At 43.1% G+C, this 21441-nt stretch overlaps 1 protein-coding gene across 3 annotated transcripts in view; it reads right to left on the minus strand.

The window, feature by feature from the left end:
- The window catches only part of SEPTIN9 (septin 9), a 405962-nt gene that overhangs the window by 228244 nt on the left and 156277 nt on the right, over nt 1-21441 (minus strand). Inside the window, exon 1 of one of the 3 annotated variants that reach the window (XM_073606241.1) lies at nt 10592-10957. The exons of the other annotated variants lie outside the window; for them this stretch is intronic. Within the exon in view, the coding sequence (XP_073462342.1) occupies nt 10592-10646 (55 nt within the window). The 5' untranslated portion in view covers nt 10647-10957. Of the gene's footprint in view, nt 1-10591; nt 10958-21441 lie in introns of those variants that run through there. 3 annotated transcript variants of the gene reach the window in all.

The following is a 21441-nucleotide window of genomic DNA, read 5'->3' on the forward strand; positions in this document are numbered from 1 at the left end:
AGTTCAGAAACCATGAAGCAACTAAAGAAATGTAAAAAAAAGTTTAAAACAAGTAAATATAAAATACCTTCCTATCTATTTACTAGTGGTAGCAGCATAAGGATTAAAAATAGTTAATGGTGATTGAGAGAGTTTAGTTTGGCTTTAAGTTTCAAGTAGTTCTGTAACTACAATCTACAAACTCCTCCAATAACACATAAAATTGCATTATTGTTAGTCTTCTGACTTCGGGAAGACAAATCAAGCCAAAAAAGCCAAAGGCTTTACCCAAAGGGAGTCAGAAATCAACCCCTTTTTTTCAGCAACAAATATTATTCTACAGAAAGAGTAGGTAATACGTGGAAAAGACTTCCAGCAGAGGTATTTACTCAGTCAACAGTTAGGCAGATCATATGTTAGTTTTTCAATCAACCAGCAGGTTGAAGAATAAAAAGTGTCCCAATTCCCCCATCCACACATTTGAGGAGACTTACCTACGATCAGAATACACCCATCAGTGCTGCCGGCTATAGTGGTCGGAAATTTTTCAACAGGCTGGTTGGACTGAAGTCGCTCAGTAGATCAACTTCAGTCCAACCAGTTTGCCCGAACACGGATCGAAACTCAGCCAGTCCGTAGATTTATACTCAGAAATAATTGTATATAAATTAGTAAAAATGGAGCAGACCAGGGTTGCCAACCGTCAGTATATTTACAGGTAGTTCGTAAAAATCTGTAATTTTTACAACTGTCCGCAAATATCAGGGGCTGATCATTTGTCATGCTGTGTAAACCAGGCAAATGACTTTTTATGGGTGTTGTCAGTGCTTTCCTATTGTGTTTATACTGTTTAAATATCGGTTGTCTTCGTTTTTAATAAGAGGCCCGACGGTTGTCAGGTTGTCAGTAAAAAAATGTGCTCCGTCAGTAAATTTCCAGTAGAAATTGCTGCGGGAGGTTGGCAACATTGGAGCAGTCTTGGTGGGCCACTTAGTCTTTTTCTTCCATCATTCTTCTATGTTTCTATGTATCAAAGTACCATGTAAGAATTCTAGTGTTTTTGACAGTTACTAAGGACACAATCTCCAGCTGCTAACAAAGACCCATTCAGTATGGCAGTGCAAAGAACAGAGGGCAACTAGGGATTTTGACCCTGGCCGTAGGATGCATATAGCACAGCAAACAGCACTGGTGTACCTAAGAAATCACTTTTAGCAAATTTGAAACCATCCTTAGTTTGCATTTTATTTTTTCATGAGCCGTTACTAAAAACAGTTTTATAACATTAACATAATTGTAATTGTGCAATTAAGTTGTTAAAGCCGACCTTCAACCTCTTTTAGCATTTTAGATATTTTTCCTCCTCTTCTCTCTGGTTACACAATTAGATATAAAAAAAAAAAAAAAAAAAAGAAATAAAAAAAGTTTTTTCGAAATATCTGTTCTGCAGGTCCCAGCCCCCTTTCTAAAGCTTTGTAATCTAGGCAAGAATGATGTCCCCCTCTCTTTCTGAAGCCTCCTGGGATGCTTACGTCAACCATCCCAAGATGCTTCAAAACAACGTCAAGCACACTGGTCATGCGCAAGGCAATGTCACCCGGGGGCTGGGTGCAAGAACTCAGATGGCGGCGGAGCATGTTTTTTTAGGACAACTAGCGGTCAAGGTAAGAGAGGAAGAAAAGACATAAAGGGAGGTAGTGAGGACCCTCTTTAACCATATACTTAGGTCTTAAAGTATATATAAACCAGCCTCTTTTCTCCTTATAAATTGCTAGGTTAGAAAATAAGGAAGCAATTTCAATTAAATCCACAAAGTAAAAAATGCTATAAATATATAATTATTTTATATCTTTTTTTATTTTACTGAGTGGTTTACAGGGCCAGGCAAGTGAGTGGCACTAAGTCACCGGTTTTCACTTACCGTAGTCTCTCACTACTTGCCATGAGACTACCTAGTGCTTAGATGATAGTGAAACTCCCTACAATAGCCCCGTCAGTCAATCAATTGCATTTGAGTGCCACAGTGTGGGCAGCTGAGTATGGGACAGACAGTGCACAGTGTAGGCATGGTGGGCATTAAACTGCGTGTGGCACGCCAGGGTGACAATGGTGATATAGCAAGATGGTGATGGATAGTGTTGTCACTCTAAACCAGAAAAATGATGAAACTGTCAGGATCAACAAGTATTTTTTAGCAATGGAATAAGGAAGTGACAAAACAAATATCAGCACATCATTGGATGTAAATGACCCAGTGGGAGAGATTTAGGCTCCATTGACACTTGTATGTCTCCAAAGTTGCACCGTCTTTGAAGTACATCTTTGATGCAACTTTGGATGGATGCAACTTGGATACGACTTTGGCTTTGACCAGTGATTATGGACTACTGTTGCACTTTCATGCAACTTTTGAGGGTTAACATTGAAATCTATGGCCCTCAAGTTGCATGAAAGTCGGACCAAAGTAGTGCATGAAACTTTAAGTTGCACATATACAAATGGGTATTATTGGAAAACATAGGGAAAGACTTTTCATGCGACTTTGATGTCCAAAGTTGCAAGGCAAGTCACACAACTGTGAATGAAGCCTTACTCAGAATCTGGTGCACCTGGTTCTGATTGCTGGTGCAATTGCATATTGTAACTGAATGTTATTAAAAATTACCTTACCTATTCAATCTGCAGCTCTGTGATTTTCTGTAATATACAATGCAATATGGCTACCTGGAGGCTTTCTGCACACAGATTGTGTACATAACGCCCCCCAGATATGTCATTTCATGCTATTGTGATTGGCTTACTGATTTTCCCAGAAGTCTGCACTAAGATACAAATCGGATTTTGAGTATCCTCTGCAACAAAAATGTCATTTTTGGTCAGATACGCTCAAAAGGAAATCACGTCTACAGGGACGCAGAGCCTGCAGCTTTCCTCATTAGAGCCCTGCAGGTGCAGCAGCTGATTGATAATTATAAAACCACTCCCATACACATTTAAGCTGGCCATACACCATACAATTTTCTTATTCAATTTTTTGTAGATTTACCTTCAACTATGTAGTGCGAGGGCCTGCTTGACTGCATACAAATTGAAAGTGTTTAGGTTTGACCTCATATCATATGGTTTTGGTAAATCTAAAGGAAAGTTGTACAAGAAAAGTGTATAATGTATGGCTAGCCTTACTTTGCACATGGACATAGGCAAACAAACAGCTATTCCTTCAAAATGACAAAAGGTAGGCGTTTGCAACACAGTTTGTTAAAATCCTTGCAATGTACATAGATCAACCAGAAGGAAATGTTTTATTTTTCAACAAAAGTGGAGTAAAGCAGGCCATACACGGTCAAATTTCGAACTCATTTTCTTTTCAAAATCAGAAAGTTCGTTCTTTTTTTTGTGATCCGATGATGCCACCATTGATTTTCGAAATTGGGCCGACCAAGCCTTCAATTTCACCGCATGTTGCTACAGAAAAGAATTTTCGTGGCCGGGAATCTTCTTTTCTCTCCGTAAATTTTCTTTTCATATTACATTTCTCGCACGATTCTCCCATCATTGATTAGAAAATTGTCCGTTTTTCAAAAAATTTCCAACGTGTCCGATTCCTCAAATTTGATTGCCGCACGGAAATCGGCCGTTGCTGCAGCCCACTAATGGTGCGAAATTCATACGAAAATTCTTAGATACGATTTTCGAAAGAAAATTCTTTTGAAATTTGAACCGTGTATGGCCGGCATTACTCTTTAAGCTTTGACAATAAAACTTGGAAGCTGATTGGTTTCTGCGCAGAGCTGCGCCAGATTTTGTAAGCTCCAGTTTTAGTAAATCTCCCCCAATGGCAATTATTTTTTTCTTTGGGTTTACAGACACTTACAGTTTGCATTTTTTTCACACTAGGTAATAAAACTCCATCTCTCTTATCACCAACCACTGCGTTTGTCACAGCTGCCCTCCTCTAGTTCCACCTCTTGCAAAAAGCAATCAATAGTGACAAAGGGCAGTTAACAACCAATCAGAATTCATCTTTCCTCCACTTGACTGCTGCAGACTGAAATCTGGTTAATAGGAGTCCTGCAATTTGCTATTGTCATGAAAATAAGCAAGGATTTTCAGTTTAGTAAACTATATGGTAAGATTAATGGTAAATAAGGAGAGGGGAAAACTGATGTTCTTGCCATTTTTCAATCTTTCACATTTTCAAACCACATGCTCAGCTGCTGACGACGTGCAACAGACAGAAGGAAACATGAGAGGCTCGGACGTGCTCTCAGCTGGGATAAGATATGACAAAACACCACTTGACTACTACAAAGGACCAGCTAAATATTCAGCTGAAGGGACCCCAAGGGAAAATAAAAATATCACATTTTCTCAAAAACAAATGTCTTCCAAAGTCTACAGTGCAATTAAGAAGAGAGGGTTCAATATTGAAGACACAAGGGACACAAGGTTATGGTAGGGTTTCTGTAGGGTTGGACATACTGTATCATATCAGGCTTCTAAAATGTTCAGTTATAGAAGAACCACGAGTCCTCTTGTATTCTGCTAAAACACATGGGAAGGGATATGGCCAGACAGCTGGTTAGACACATATTGCCTATTTCAGATTGTTGTAGAATGTAATGGGTGAATCATCCCCGGATTATCTATCAGAAGATGATTTATGATGGGATGATCTGAGTTTTCTTATTGGGAAAGCAATGGGAGCGGCCAGCATTGACGCCTACTTTAATCCCTTTATTTATTTCAGCGGGAATGGAGGCGGGGAACGCAGTTCCGGCACCTCCAGTACTGAATGTATGCAATGGAAACTGGTGCTGTGGTGTGATGGAGGGTCTACTGTTGCTGGCTGCTGTGGGATCTATTGTTGCTGGAGGCGATCTATTTTTGCATGCCAATCTATTGTTGCTGGTGGGGGATCTTTTGTTACTGGAGGGTCAATTGTTGCTGGAAGGGATCTACTGTCTAGGGGTATTTTGTTGCTGCCTGCTGTAGAGTCTATTGGTGCTGGCTGTTGGGATATCTGTTGTTGCTGGGGGGTCTATTGTTGCTGGGGGGGTCTCTGATGCTGACTGTGAGGGATCTATTTTATTGTTTTTCTTGTCATCAATACTAAATTCCATGCAAATTACTTAGCACTACAAAATTATACTTGATTCTATATTCTCTAAAAGGGGCTGTACTGGAAGCTGGGTAGGGGGTGGAATCAAGGGTCAGTGCTCAGAGGTGGGTAGGGGCGGAACCAAGGGTCAGTGCTCAGAGGTGGGTAGGGGGTGGAACCAAGGGTCAGTGCTCGGAGGTGGGTAGGGGTGGAACCAAGGGTCAGTGCTCAGAGGTGGGTAGGGGCGGAACCAAGGGTCAGTGCTCAGAGGTGGGTAGGGGTGAAACCAAGGGTCAGTGCTCAGAGGTGGGTAGGGGCGGAAAAGAGGGTCAGTGCTAAGAGGTGGGTAGGGGGGGAACCAAGGGTCAGTGCTCAGAGGTGGGAAGGGGCGGAACCAAGGGTCAGTGCTCAGAGGTGGGTAGGGGCGGAACCAAGGGTCAGTGCTCAGAGGTGGGTAGGGGGGGAACCAAGGGTCAGTGCTCAGAGGTGGGATGGGGCGGAACCAAGGGTCAGTGCTCAGAGGTGGGTAGGGGCACAACCAAGGGTCAGTGCTCAGAGGTGGGTAGGGGGGGAACCAAGGGTCAGTGCTTGGAGGTGGGTAGGGGCGGAACCAAGGGTCAGTGCTCGGAGGTGGGTAGGGGCGGAACCAAGGGTCAGTGCTCGGAGGTGGGTAGGGGCGGAACCAAGGGTCAGTGCTCGGAGGTGGGTAGGGGCGGAACCAAGGGTCAGTGCTCAGAGGTGAGTAGGGATGGAACCAAGGGCCAGTGCTCAGAGGTGGGTAGGGGGCGGAGACACAAAGTGACTTAGAAGGTAGGAGTTCCTGCACCTATTCTCTGAGAAAAAAAGCACTGGCCTGACACATATGTGCGTGGGCAAAATTGTGGGCTTTAACACCTACATGCCACACATATGGATCGCTGGGCAGCTGTTCTTTAGGTGCTGTGCTCTCAGTCCAGGCCAGAGATCAGTAGCCAGCAGGACCGGCTTTCGATCACGTGACCACTGTGATAGTAGTCACATGATCGCCAATCCTTCTCACACGCCCCCTAGTGCTCCAAACTATTTAAAGGGATGCCTGGGTGAGCAGGAAGAGCTTAATATGACTGCTCCACTGCTGTCATCCTTAAGCTGGCCATACGCTGAGCGAATTTCATCCCTTTCCGAATTCCGATTAGTGGATGGCCATGCCGGCCACCTTTTGCCCGACATCCTTTGATTGAAAAGTGAAGGGAGACAGCTGGAAAATTGTTGGTCAAACAGCTCCTGCATCCAATCAGATGCAGGTACTGTTTAGGTATTCTGACAGCTGGCAGCATCGGCTATCAGAATATAATAGCCACAACGGGAGTTTGGTCAGCATGGATGGACAATCGTAGTACATATCGGGTATTCCGACACTTCATTGATACACGCGTTCTCTGGTTCAGTGTCTGGTACAAAAACAAGGATGGAGATGAAAGGGCTGGAATGTGGATCTTCAACCAAGTCAGCAATGGCAGTATCCATACATCAGTCCTGACAGGCTCACTTTAAATAGTCACAGAGTCAAAGGCACACAAGGGCCACCTGTTAGTAAATTCCATTTCATATAGGGCCTTATTTCTCAACATGTCTCTATATTGCCGCCACACACGATCGCACATTCCGACAACAAAATCCATGGATTTTTTCCGACGGATGTTAGCTCAAACTTATCTTGCATACACACGGTCACACAAATCTTGTTGGAAATTGCGAACGTCCAGAATGCGGTGACGTACAACATGTACGATGAGCCGAGAAAAATGAAATTCAATAGCCAGTGCGGCTCTTCTGCTTGATTCCGAGCATGCGTGGAACTTTGTGCGTCGGAATTATGTACACACGATCAGAATTTCCGACAACAAATTTTGTTGTCGGAAAATTTGAGATCCAGATCTCAAATTCTGTTTGTCGGAAATTCCGACCGAAAATGTCCGATGGAGCCCACACATGGTCGGAATTTCCGACAAACAGAATTTGAGATCTGGATCTCAAATTTTCTGAAACAAAAAAGCTCCCATCGAACATTTCCCGTCGGAAAATCCGACCGTATGTACGCGGCATATGTGTTAGATTTGATTCAAACCTGCATCCAAGTTGGCTGCATTGTAATTGGCTGCTACTGAGCAATACAGACAGTACTTACAATATGTGTTAGGGTCGTTCACACAAGAACGCGGTGCCGTAAAGGCGCATTCCTTGCATGCTTTTCGCACCATGTTCAAAATGCACTGCCTGTGCGATCTGCTGAAAATGTCAATATATTATTAATGGCATCCAAATGCAGTGCTTTCGTGGGCACCAGATCGCATGATACTACAGTACAATGTGATTTGGTGTGGCATATGTGATTTGCAACACATTCAAATGAACGGGCTGTAAAAAAGTATAGTAGGGGAACGCACAGGAATCGCACAGTTACCAAGCCTGGGAATTGTCAGTATTATCCTATAATAACCAATTTGATTCAGGGCCCATTTACTACATCTCATTTTCACACATACACTGTCAAACAAGTGTTCAACTTCTCCATAATAAAAATAGTGTCTGTTCCCACCTCAAAGCTGCCAAATTTAAAAAAAAACATCATGTCCATTTTTTGTCATTTTAGTGTATTGGGAGACCCAAAGATGTCAATGGCAACACATCAAAATGCATAAAACATGCGTTTTGATGCAATGTGAACTGGTATTAACAAGCCTTGGTCAAAGGTTTTTAACCTTATTCGCTCCAAATTCCAATTTCATATGCATTGAAAACGTGTTTCAACGTGCGTCAATAAACATGTTGATGCATAACAATGCACCTGCCTAATACTACAAAAAAAAAAACGCAAATAGATCTAAATGGGCCTTCAGAGCTCATTCGCACCAGACTTGTTGGGGCTATGCTGACAGCTATTTCCAGTGCAGCCTACATTAATAGACAAATGGGGTTTATTTACTATAAGTGGAGAGTACAAAATCTGGTGCAGCTCTGCATAGAAACCAATCAGCTTTCAGGTTTCATTGCCAAAGCTTAATTGAACAAGATGAAGTTGGACGCTGATTGGCTACTATGCACAGCTGCACCAAGTTCTGAGTGCTCCAGTTCTAGTAAATCCCCCCCAAGGTCTTGTTTCCAATGGCGTCAGTTCACATTTGAAAGGTATTAGCAGCATTTTTTAAAATTCTTTTAGCACAGCGGGTTTTGACGCAAACCACTGCATCGCACACTGCTACACTGAATAAAACTGTATTGAAGTGTCCATTGTGACTTGTTTCTTCCTTAAAAAAAAAGCGCCGGGATTGACGCATCAACGCTGTGGAGTGTTTTTACGAAAGGCAAATCCACTTTGCACTACAAGTGCACTTGGAAGTAAAGTCGCTGTAGATCTGAGGAGGACATGCAAGGAAAATAAAAAACAGCATTTTAGCTTGTACATGATTGGATGATAAAATCAGCAGAGCTTCCACTTATTTCAGATCTACCGCTCAGATCTGCAGCGACTGTACTTCCAAGTGCACTTGTAGTGCAAAGTGGATTTGCCTTTCATAAATAACCCTCTGTGACTCCCAGCTGTCATGCTATCAGTGTAGCTTGCTTGGTGTGAATGAATAAAGTGGATCTTTACTCAAAAGAAACAGTATCACTTATCCTCCTTGCGTTTCGTGATCTTACACATGTGCAGTGGGGAGCCAGCTGTAAGAGCCTATTCACACTGCAATTTTGCTGGGTTTTTACCTGGCTAAAAACGCAATAAAATATTTCCCTGTCCACAGGTCATTTTTTGAGTCACATGACCACAGGTGCATGATTGGAGTGAGGCAACCAGTAAATATACCGGAAAAGCATCAAAAATGTATATGCGTTTTTTAACGCATTCTCCCAATGGAAGCAGTATGAAAACTCCCTTAATCATTAGAAAGTGGCAGCCAATGTCACCGCTCTTGTTCGCCCTTGATACGGCGCGACCCTGATCTCAGTAAAGAGCAGATGACGGGGCTCTTTACCCATGTGATCAGCTGTGTCCAATCACAGGCGATCACATATAAACACAGAAGTGCCGTTTATTGTCTCTCCTTGTCAGTGTGAGGCAAGGAGAGCTGATCAGCGGCATCTCCTCACAGGGGAAACCTGTACAGGTAATCAGGGCACTGATCATCAGTGCAGCCCCAGCAGTGCCCATCAGTGACGCCAATCAGTGCTCATCAGTGTTACCAATCAGTGCCCATCAGTGACGCCAATCAGTTCCCATCAGTGCCACCAATCAGTACCCATCAGTAATGCCAGTCAGTGCTGCCTTTCAGTGCTCATCAGTGCATGCTCATCGGTGCCGCCTATCCGTGCCCATCAGTGCCGCATATCAGTGCTCATCAGTGCCACCTATCAGTGCTCATCAGTGCTGCATATCAGTGCTCATCAGTGCTGCATATCAGTGCCACCTATCAGTGCTCATTAGTGCCACCTATCAGTGCTAATCAGTGCCACCTATCAGTGCTCATCAGTGCCACCTATCAGTGCTCATCAGTGCAGCATATCAGTGCTCATCAGTGCCACATATCAGTACTCATCAGTGCCACCTATCAGTGCTCATCAGTGCAGCATATCAGTGCTCATCAGTGCCACCTCATCAGTGTAGCCTATCAGTGTTGTCTCATCAGCGCACATCAGTGAAGTAGAAAAATTACTTATTTACTGACAGAAAAGAAAAACTTTTTTTTTTTATATAAAAAATTATTTTTTTTTTAGCAAAAAATAAAAAACCCAGCATTGATTAAATACCACCAAAAGAAAGCTCTATTTGTGGGAAGACAGTAATAAAAATGTCATTTGAGTACAGTGTAGTATGACCGTGCAATTGTCATTCAAAGTGTGCCAGCGCTGAAAGCTGAAAATTGGCCTGGGCAGGAAGGGGGGTAAAAGTGGCCGGTATTGAAGGGGTTAAACATGTATTCTACATTTGCGAGCTCAGGTTTTTACTTTATACACATATATTCACGCATCAATCGCAGCGTCACTGAGCAATAAATCTCACTTTGATTTAAATTTACAGTAAACACTTTGCGATCATTAATTCTCTGGGTCGTAGCGTTCCATCTATTAAAGCTTCATCCAGATGTAGCAAGTCTCTATTCTCTGTTCCATTCTTCCTCCCCCTCGCTATGAGTCACCGATCTTTTTTTAAAATTCTTTTCTGTTCTTTCTGAGTAATTTTCAGCCTGTTCTCCTCTACCACCACCCCCCCCCCTATCTCCCTCATTACCTGTGTCTGGTCAGACGCACTATTTCCTGCCCATAGCACAGATCTCTTATCTGATGACCTACCTATGTGCTCCCTATAAGCTGCTTCTGATCATCACCATGGACTTGGAGACTCCACTGGATCTCCTCTACGTTCCTCCCATCCCATCCAAACACACACTCAACCACCTAACCATAAAAACACTCAATGACACAACAAACATCTGTTATAAGTAACAAAAAAAAAAAAATGGAATTTTTACCAACCTTCAAAGTCGGAAATAATACCTTCCAGGTGCGCGTTCACCGTAGGATCAGACATTTTCGGGGACCGTCCACTATTCCAGATTGTGTCCGGATCCCAGCAGTGATTTCTCGCCCTCCCCCCCCCCCTCTAAACAACAAATCCCAAATTTGGAAAAAATGGGCTCACATCAGAAGCTGCCGCCAAGAAGGGGGAAGGAGAAGAAGAAGGAGAAGGGAGGAGAGGGAGGGGGGGGAGAGAAGGATTCTCCTGTTATGACTGAGATTCTGAACTCTTTCCCTTTATTGCATGTGGGGTTTTGTGTCTCACTCTCTCCCTAACTTGAGCTGAGAAACACAGCCCCTAAAAGCTGATTTGAATCAATGGTGCAAGGGCAGCCCTGTGGCTCCGCCCCCCTGACACACACACACACACGAGCGCGCACAGATCACATTCCCCAGGCTGCACCGAGCAACCCTTTCTGGCAACCCTTCGTAATCCTTTAAATGTCACAAATCTGTCTATTAATGGGTTAATTTTCATGGTTGGTACGGCAAGATGCAAATCAGATTTGCAATATTACGAGATGGCGAAAAAAAAAATGTATTTTCCTTTAAAACTGTTATTTACGTCATTACCTCTGCCGAGCCCCGCAGCAGTATGATGTGCACGGATGGCAGCATTTTAAAGGGGAAGAAAAAAAAAATGAAATCCTTGTCCCCGCATTGCACGGGTTACACCGGTGCTGAACACCAAAACAAAAATGTTTTAAAAAATGTATATATACACTATATTACCAAAAGTATTGGGACACCTGCCTTTGCACGCACATGAACTTTACTGCATTCCAGTCTTAGTCCGTAGGGTTCAATATTGAGTTGGTCCACCCTTTGCAGCTATAACAGCTTCAATTCTTCTGGGAAGGCTGTTCACAAGGTTTAGGAGTGTGTCTATGAAAATGTTTGACCATTCTTCCAGAAGCGTATTTGTGAAGTAAGTACTGATGTTGGACGAGAAGGTCTGGCCGCTCTAATTCATTCCAAGGGTGTTCTATCGGGTTGAGGTCAGGACTCTGTGCAGGCCAATCAAGTTCCTCAACCCCAAACTCACTCATCCATGTCTTTATGGACTTTGCTTTGTGCACTGGTGCGCAGTCATGTTGGAACAGGAAGGGGCCATCCCCAAACTATTTCCACCTAGTTGGGTGCATGAAATTGTCCAAAATGTCTTGGTTTGCTGACACCTTAAGAGTTCCTTTCACTGGAACTAAGGGGCCAAACCCAACCCCTGATAAACAACTCCACACCATAATCCCCCCTCCACCAAATAATTTGGACCAGTGCACAAAGCAAGGTCCATAAAGACATGGATGAGCGAGTTTATGGTTGAGGGACTTGACTTGCCTGCACAGAGTCCTGACCTAAACCAGATAGAACACCTTTGGGATGAATTAGAGTGGTGACTGCGAGCCAGGCCTTGTCGTCCACAAATGCACTTCTGGAAGAATGGTCAAACATCCCCATAGACACTCCTAAACCTTGTGGACAGCCTTCCCAGAAGAGTTGAAGCTGTTATAGCTGCAAAGGGTGGGCCAACTCAGTAGTGAAACCTACGGACTAAGACTGGAATGCCATTTAAGTTCATGGGCATGTAAAGACAGGTGTCCCTATACTTTTGACAATATAGTCTATAAATAAATAAATAAATAAATATATATATATAATAAAAAGGGGAGTGCTGTGAAACCTAAGTGGTTTAAAGTGGTTTAAAGTGGTTGTAAACCCTTACAACACACTTTTTGCTACAAGTAAGCCTATAATAATGCTTACCTGTAGCTACCCTGGATATCACCTAAACCCGAACGGTTTAGGAGATATCCCCTGTATGCAGTAATGTGTGCTGAATGACATTTAGTTGGCTAAAGAGCTGTGATTTATTTTTTTTTGCAATAAAATGCTCATTTAATAAAATGCTCTTTTCAGCTATTGTTGCATCTAATGTCTGCATGCATGCAGTCCAGCAGTGGTTGCAATGGACTTCTATACCTCCTGATGTTATGAAATGAGAAAGAGGGCTACCTTCTAGTACAGGGGTCTCAAACTGGCGGCCCTCCGGCTGTTGCAAAACTACAAGTCCCATCATGCCTCTGCCTGTGGGAGTCATGCTTGTAACTGTCAGCCTTGCAATGCCTCATGGGACTTGTAGTTTTGCAACAGCTGGAGGGCCACCAGTTTGAGACCCCTGGTCTAGTACAAAGTATAAAGGCAAAGGACACACCTCCCATTCTTGTCCCCATTTATAAGAACCATGAAGAATTAGGGTTCATTCAATTAGCTTCTCAACCGCAAGAATCTGCAGATGAGAAACTTCACCTGCAGGCACACTGTTAGCGAGCAGCTGCGCCCAGAAAATTTGAACGCTGTACAAATAAATAGCTGACGCCACCACTTTTAACATGTAATCACGCATCTGAATGGTTACATGCAAATTGATGTCCCTCCCTTGCAATCAGGGACAGTTGGAAGCTAAACATTTCTCAGGGCAGGTTTCCTGATAGTGACAACAGGCCTGGCTCGCAGTCTCCACTCTAATTCATCCCAAAGGTGTTTTATCGGGTTGAGGTCAGGACTCTGTGCAGGTCAGTCAAGTTCCTTCACCCCAAAGCTGCGGCGCTCATCCATGTCTTTATGGACCTTGCTTTGTGCACTGGTCTGCAGTCATGTTAGAACAGGAAGGGGCCATCCCAAACTGTTCCCACAAAGTTGGGAGCATTCAATTATCCAAAATGTCTTGGTATGCTGATGCCTTAAGAGTTCCCTTCACTGGAACTAAGGGGCCAAACCCAACCCCTGAAGAACAAACCCCCACCATAATCCCCCCTCCACTAAATGATTTGAACCAGTGCACAAAGCAAGTAGGACTTTCTCCACTGCAAACCAGTGCATATAAGCTCAACACACCAGTGTGAACTGCTCCTATTCACACACCTGTTTTTATACAGGTCCTTGCGTTGGCATGTGTTGAAAAAAATGGGCATATGATATGAATGGACCCTAAAAAGTAAACCTGTCAGGCTTAAAGAAAATCTTATGGAAAGGTCATTGCAATAGTAGCAGTATTATGCTCAACTCCCTGGTGGCCCATGTCTCCTACCTTCCCTCTGTTCCAGCAATGCGACCTATTAGTCTCTTCGGAATTTGACACTTCCACTGTGTGCCATGGTTCTTTCCGCCAACCCCAACCTCCCTTTAGGACACAGTGATGAGGTAGGGGTCAGTGGATGCAATCCCAGCATGTGTTGAGGAAGCAGGCACCTGAGGCTCCTGTAGGGGCGGAAAATGAAGGTACTCATAGGCGTGCGCACAGGGTGTGCCGGGTGTGCCCAGGCACACCCTAATCACCCTGTGCAGCACAGATTCCCCCTACTGCCCTGGCTCCCCACTCCTTCCCTCTGCAGCACTTCTGGCTTCCCTCTTCTCCTCTCCTGCGGCTGTTGCTGCGGAGATGTTTTAGGATGAGTGAGGGAAGGGGCCGGTAAATATGTATTTATAAGCCCCTTCCCTTTCTGAATGAACATGGTGAGTGACGTGAGTAGTAGTGAGTAGTGTGTGTTTGAGCTTTGGGGCGCACACCCTAATGCAATAAGCTGCGCATACCTATGAAGGGACTGATGATGGGATGCAGTTGGATAACAGAGTGAAGTTAGGAGACACAGGCTGACAAGCCCCCTATATAAAAATATTGGAGGTAGTGCCAGTTATCCATTATGCCTCCTCTACCTCTAGTCCATGCAGATTAGGGACACAAAGTCCCCGATCTGTATGTTATCAGATCACTATTTCTTGGATTCCGAAGTCCCAAATCCAGAAGTGCTCAGAGTTGAGCACTTCCAGGTTCATTCATGAAAGAGGAGTTCCAGCCATTTCTGTGTTTATTAAAAGTCAGCAGCTACAGTTTTTGTAAAAGTTTTTAATAAACAGACACTCACCTGTCCCACGGTCCAGCGATGCGGCCGCCCGAAGCCTCGCTTCTCTCCCTTTTCTTTCCGCGATGCCGGCATTGCAAGTGTGGACACCCGGCTGTGACAGCTTGCGGCTTCACAGCCAGGTGCACTCTGCACATGCGCGAGTCGCGCTGCACATCCTGAATGGCTGGGCAATCTTCTGGGACCTGTGACGTGTCCCAGAAGATTGCAGGGAGGGAGGGGGAGAGGAGAACTTCCGCTCGTGGTTCCGCGGCACTCAGAATGGAAGTAGGAGCTGGGTACCTGTCAAAACTAGGTACCCCCCCCCAAAAAAAAAATGACATGCCAAATGTGGCATGTCAGGTGTCCTTAAAGCGGAAGCTCCACTTTTGGGTGGAACGCCACTTTAAATTGGAGATTTGTGACAGCACTTTAATATGTCAATGTGTACCATGCAGACACCACATTCTTTAAAGTGGTTGTAAGCCCTTGCATATACTCAGTTAAGTGACTGGCCTCACAGGGATGCCACAACTCCTCCTACATAAGTGGAACCTGTTTATCTGCAGTCTTCTATTTTCTACAGCCATTCAAAGTGCATAATTTATAAAGCCTGTCTGAGCAGTCAGAAAAAAGGGGGCAGTTAGCTGAAGTTACTCTGCAGAGCGCAGTGAGGAGATTTCTGACACCTGATTGGAGGGAAGGGACACACCCCCTTCACACAGCACACAGACACAGAGCTGAGGCTGTCGATCATAGGCTGTGTTCTGGAGATCCCTCCCCTGTCACCTTTTTTCTCTTGGTGTCAGGAAAACTTGTCACATGTGACTCGTGCTGATAGCAGAGAAACAAGGCAGCAGACAGAAATGACACTTAGTGATCTGGATTCAGACAAGTACACACTATAGAGCAGCCTTTCTCAACCTTTTCAACACAGAGGAACCCTTGAAATTACTTTCTGGCCTCAGGGAACCCCTGCTAAAAATGATTTTATCTACAACTCATGATAAATTAATGTGATGGTCATAGGGAAGAATGCTCCTTATAACTATGGTCATTGGGAAGAATTACCTCCTTGTAGATAGCCAAAAAGATCATTGGTGTCAGTGGGAACTTATCTGAGAGGTTAAAACTGCTCATTGCTCAAGGAACCCCTAGCAACCTCTGGAGGAACCATAGGTGTGCGCAGCCTATTGCATTAAGGTGTGCACCCCAAAGTTCAAACACACATGCACGGTAGAGCAGTGGGTGGTGTCAGTAGAGCAGTGGATGGTGTCAGGTTTTTTTCTAATTACTATTATTTTTTTTACAATATTTTTTTTAATTATTTTTGTATAATATTATTTTAAATTTTTTTTACAATATTTTTTTTAATTATTTTTGTACAATATTATTTTTAATAATTTTTTAATTTTTTTTTTACAATTTTTTAAAAATTATTTTTGTATACGGTAATATTATTTTTAATCATTTTTTATTTTTTTTTACAATATTTTTTATTTTAATAATTTTTGTTATTTTTAATATTTTTTAAATTTTTTCTCAATTTGTTAGGAGCCCCATTGAGAGGCTTTGGTGAAATAGCAGAGAAAGGAACTGAGGACAGAGATTCCCCAGTCCCTTTCTCTGTAGCCTCAGCTGCCACGGGGGTTCGGCAGGGGGAATCTGCATCACACAGGGTGATAAGGGTGTGCCTAGGCACCCCCGGCACACCCTGTGCGCACGCCTATGGGAGGAACCCTGATTGAGAAACCCTGCTATAGAGGGATATGCTTTCATATTTTATGTCTGACCACTTTAGGAGATGCTCCATAGTTTTGCTATGTCCCTAGGAGGGTGCCTAATGTAGGGTGCCCTATCAGTCATCTTGTCACTGGCCATAATCTGCTCGCAGAAGCACAGAGACCCAGTGATGACATCACTAGGTCTAAAATAAGGTAAGTAATGCAAATGGAAAGGATTCACTTAAAATTTTCCTTACCGTGCTGCTATGGGGGGAAGAAAAAAAAACACGGAAGAGAAAATCTAATCAGATTAAACTTCAGTTTTATAGGGGTGGTTAGCAAGGAAGAGACTCAATGTGGGGGATAGATCATAGCGTGTAGCTGCATATATTTTATGAATCAAATGGTGTGACGCAGGAATGACCATCCTAGGATGATGCAGTATGATGAACTGGAGGCTTCACCCCTCCTCCCCTAAATCTCATGTAAGGGATGGTAGGAAATCCACTCCTATTGTCTCTTTAAAAGAAAGAAGGGAAAGGATCAGGGATGGAATCCGCTGTCACACTCTAGTAAGAAATGCGTATTTTTAGCACTGCAAAAAGACCAATATTGTATTGTATAATAGGAAACAAATTTCTGAGTTTTGTCTTCACCACAATGATCTAATCCACATATTTCTATTACACTGCTGTCATTGATTTTTTCTCTCTATTTCCATGAGCTGTGCCATCTCCTTCCTCAGTACTGGGAGGAGGGCGATTCAGCAGCTGACGGGTTACAGTCATGACGTCACCATATCCTGGAAATGGATTGATAGGCAGCAGGAACTCCTAAAATATCAAGCAAGAGGAAAAGCCAGCTGTCAACAGGAAGCCAGCCACACACCGGGGGGTACCGGCTCGGACATATGTTCACTCGGCCTATTATTGGGGGCATTCGAATGCAGCCTTCTCACATCTGCCCCTGTCACATTATCTAGATGGTCAATTCCTTAAAAGTTTTCCTGTAAATTAATTTGTTAATTTAGTAACGCAGTCCTGAAAGCAATGTTCACTGTACAATATCTCATCGCAACCAATCAGCAATCATCTCTTAGCTCAACCGACTCCAGATTGGTTCATTGTACTGTGTAAATCACCAATTTTTTTCTACTGCCGGATCTAAAATCGTTCAATGGATTACTGTACGCATTCAATGTCTTACAGGTCCCACTGTCGGAACACAGCAGTTGGGATTCCCCCATCAACCTTGTTGCAGGCTGAATGAAAGAAAAAAAAAAGAAAAGTCTATGGCCATCCTAAGGCTTAAAAAATGCCAGTTCCCGTGGCAAAGAAAAAGATTCTCATATAGAACGTTTTTGTACAGGTGTTTAGGAGTGTAAAGCCTTGTACACACGATCAGATTGTTGGCCAACAAAACCGTGGACTTTTGTCCGAAGGGCAATGGCCCAAACTTGTCTTGCATACACACGGCCACACAATTGTTGGCCAACAATTACGAACGTAGTGACGTGCTAGACGTACTTTTTTAGCTCTTTAGCGCCACTCTTTGGGATCCTTCTGCTAATTTTTTGTTAGTAGAAGTTTGGTGAGTGTTGATTCGTGCTTTTCTTTTTGCGTTTTTCATTTAGCGCTTTTCATTTCGTGCTTTTCAGTTCATTTCTGAACGGCCGTTCGTCAACCAGACATGTTGCGGAATCAGAGGAGATAAAGTGTTATTTATTATTGGCCTTGGAGTTATTGCTTTGACATTATTTTTGGGTTGAAAATTGATTTGATTTGGTATATTTTCTATATTTTTGGATGCATAGAATGCACTTTTTGGTTAAGTTCTATTGGCAGATAACATGTCTAATTTTATTTGTTTTCTTTTTTTAATGCACAAAAATTGTGGAGAATAATACTTGGCTATGTGTTTTCCTTCAAATGACAGTTTGGGAGCAGGCAGTTACATTTAAAAAAATACAATGTAAAATTGACAAGGGACACCAACATAGTTGTATCTTTGATCTTATAAACTACGGGATAATAATGGTGTTGTGGTAAGTTGCCCAAATAAAAAAAAAAAAGCATAATAATATTATTCTTGATATAACTAGAAAAAAAAAGCCTTTGAAAATTCGTTTGCAATAACTCCATCAGTATCACCAGCAAAGCAGCTTCATTAATATCCCATTAAAGAAGAAGAGAATTGTGTGCTGCATTTCTAGATTTCATAATTTGCCGTGTCACGAATGTTAATTCTCCATTACAAACCCTAGTTTACAAGACCGACCGCTTCTGGTTCGTTCCTTGCTTCCGAGCATGTGTGTTTGTACTTTGAACTTTTGTCCGACGGACTTGTGTACACACACTTGGAAAATCCAACAACAGAAATGTGAAAACCTGCCATCCAACATTTGTTGTCCAACATTTGTCCGCGGAATATCCGACAACCTGCCATCCAACAATTGTCCGATGGAGTGTACAAACAGTCGGATTTACCGACAACAGCCCGTCCTCGAACATTTCCCGTCGGAAAGTCCGATCGTGTGTATGAGGCTTTAGGCATGTTTAGCGTTTTGCTCTGCCAGAAAACTCTCAAAAACGCAAACTAGAAGGATCCTTTTTGTCTGTAGGTAGGGTGCAGCGTGGTACAGCAGCAATAATTCACACAGTTGGGTGCAATGAAAAACTTGTATTGAGGAAATGCAGCAACAGTCACAACAAACCGGATGGCAAGGCTGCCCAACTGGGTCCACTCATGGTTTCCAGCAACATGAAGAGAGCATGTTTCAGTGGACTGGCAGCATCTGTTAAGAGAGCAGAATGTGGCATGGCTGTCATGTGCCCAAGAGGGATGTTGCCCAGAGAAGTTGGACCCTACACTTTCCCCCCTTGTCAGGAACCTTTCCCTATTACTAGTACTGTCTGTAACATGCAGGGTACCTTTCCCTATTCTACCCACTCGCATTAAAGGCTCCCAACCTGGGTGCCAGGGCCTTAATCACTTCCCTACCAGGTAGGGTGGCCACTTCATCCCTTTAAACCCGAACACATATGAATTACACAGGTTTTGAGGCTGATTAAGGTGGAAATAATCTCACTTGGCGCCTTATCTGCATTCAGTTAGCCTCAGAACCTGTGTAATTCATATGTGTTCGGGTTTAAAGGGATGAGGTGGCAACCATACTACCTGGCCAGTTCTGACATTCCGTTTCTACCTGTAAAAATCATTTTTTTTTGCTAGAAAATTACTCAGAACCCCCAAACATTATATATATATTTTTAAAAGAGACCCTAGGGAATAAAATGGAAGTTGTTGCAATTTTTTATGTCACACGGTATTTGCGCAGCAATTTTTCAAATGCTATTTTTTTTTTTTTTTTGGAAACAAAAAAACACTTTCATGAATTAAAAAATAACAAAACACAATATTTACCCCATTTTTTTTGTATAATGTGAAAGATGATGTTATGCCGAGTAAATACGGTAGATACCTAACATGTCATGCTTTAAAACTGCGCACACTCGTGGAATGGTTCCAAACGTCACATGTGTGGTTTGAATGCCGTTTATATATGCAGGCACGACCTACATATGTGTTCGCTTCTGCGTGCAAGCATGAGGGGATGGGGGCGCTTTAAAAAAGAAAAATTTAATGTTTAATTTTCTATTTCTTTTTTTCTTTTTACACTTTCCCTTTCATTTTTTTTCTTTTTTGATCACTTTTATTTATATGACAAGGAATATAAACATCCCTTGTAATAGGAACAGGGCATGGCAGGTCCTCTTTACGGCCCTATAAGTCCCCACATCTCTCCTCTATGCTGGAAAGCCTGAGATCAAAAAAATATTGATCTCAGGGTTTCCAGCGAAAAAAAAAAAAAAAAGTCAGTGTTTACAACTGCAGGCGCTGGAACTGACGTCATGATGCCACTTCTGGCCTCCGAGGGTCATAGAGATGCCTGAGCACCATCTGGTTCACGGCCAACTCTATGGTAAACCGCCATCACCAGCGTATTCACTCTTCTGGCTCCCCGATCGCACGGGCAAGCCCATAGAAGCACTGGGGGGGGGGGCTTCCCCTCCCAACACCTGTAAAAGCAATAAAGCAGCTAAACAGCTGCTATGATGGTTTTACTTTGCAGGGAATCGCAGACTGAAAAAGATATCTAAATGATGCCTGTAGCTGCAAACATCATTCAGATATATCAACTCAAAGTCCAGGACGTCATATAATGTCCTTGGGCGGGATGTGGTTAATAGGCTCTGTCTGACCCAAGATGGCTGCCAGAGTCACATGGGGCAGCAGCATCAAATCAGATATCTTCCTCAGTGACTCAGGAAAGCATTATGGAATTATGTTCAGGTTGACTTTATCATCAGCTGCACGGCCGCTGTGGGTGATCGTCACCTGTAGAGGAGAAGGTAGACTGCACCTGCCTACATACCTCTAAATGCTGAGCTTAAAATATGTCTATAAACATTGTAATGTGCATAAGAACACACAGGGGGCAAAAACGCCTAGTGCATTACCCGAGATTTACTAGAAAAGAAAAACTCAAATAGCCGATTGAATACTGCCAAAGGACAGCAGTAACATGCATAACAAAAATCTCTGACGGCCATCCAGTGTGGCAAAGAGTGACCAGACTGTTAGGGATCTCGACGCGTTTCGTGGATGCACCCCCTTCCTCAGTTTCACTTAAGCATTGTTCCAGAGGAAATATAGGCCACACACATTGTCCTGGTCTGGTGACTACCCTTTTGATCGCTAGAATAATTGATTATCCTAATGTGCATGAACACATAGGATAACATTGAGCTGCTTCTACAAGCAAAACACAAAACACCTGAAGAAGCAATGTTTTTTGAGACCAGTTTGCATGGACCCTCAGGCAGAGAAGGTAGGAAGAGGTAGACCAAAACCAGTTACTACAGACGCCCGTCACAATTTACATAACAGAGAGCCATGACTTTCAGGGGACCTACTATTTAAATTAAGTGGTGCTTTACAAAGTTGTTTTTTTTTTGTTTATTTTGTGCATGCATGTTTTATTTATTCCTAAACTACAGTCTTTACATTTTGTTTGTTTGGCCTGGTTCACACCTGTACATTTTTATTTGCATTTTGCATTCCATAAAAACTCACGTCTCATAAAAATACACTGATTCCCATGAGGTCGTTCACATATGCTTGT

The sequence above is a fragment of the Aquarana catesbeiana genome, linkage group LG12 (genome assembly GCF_042186555.1).
Source record: "Aquarana catesbeiana isolate 2022-GZ linkage group LG12, ASM4218655v1, whole genome shotgun sequence".
NCBI lineage: Eukaryota > Metazoa > Chordata > Amphibia > Anura > Ranidae > Aquarana > Aquarana catesbeiana.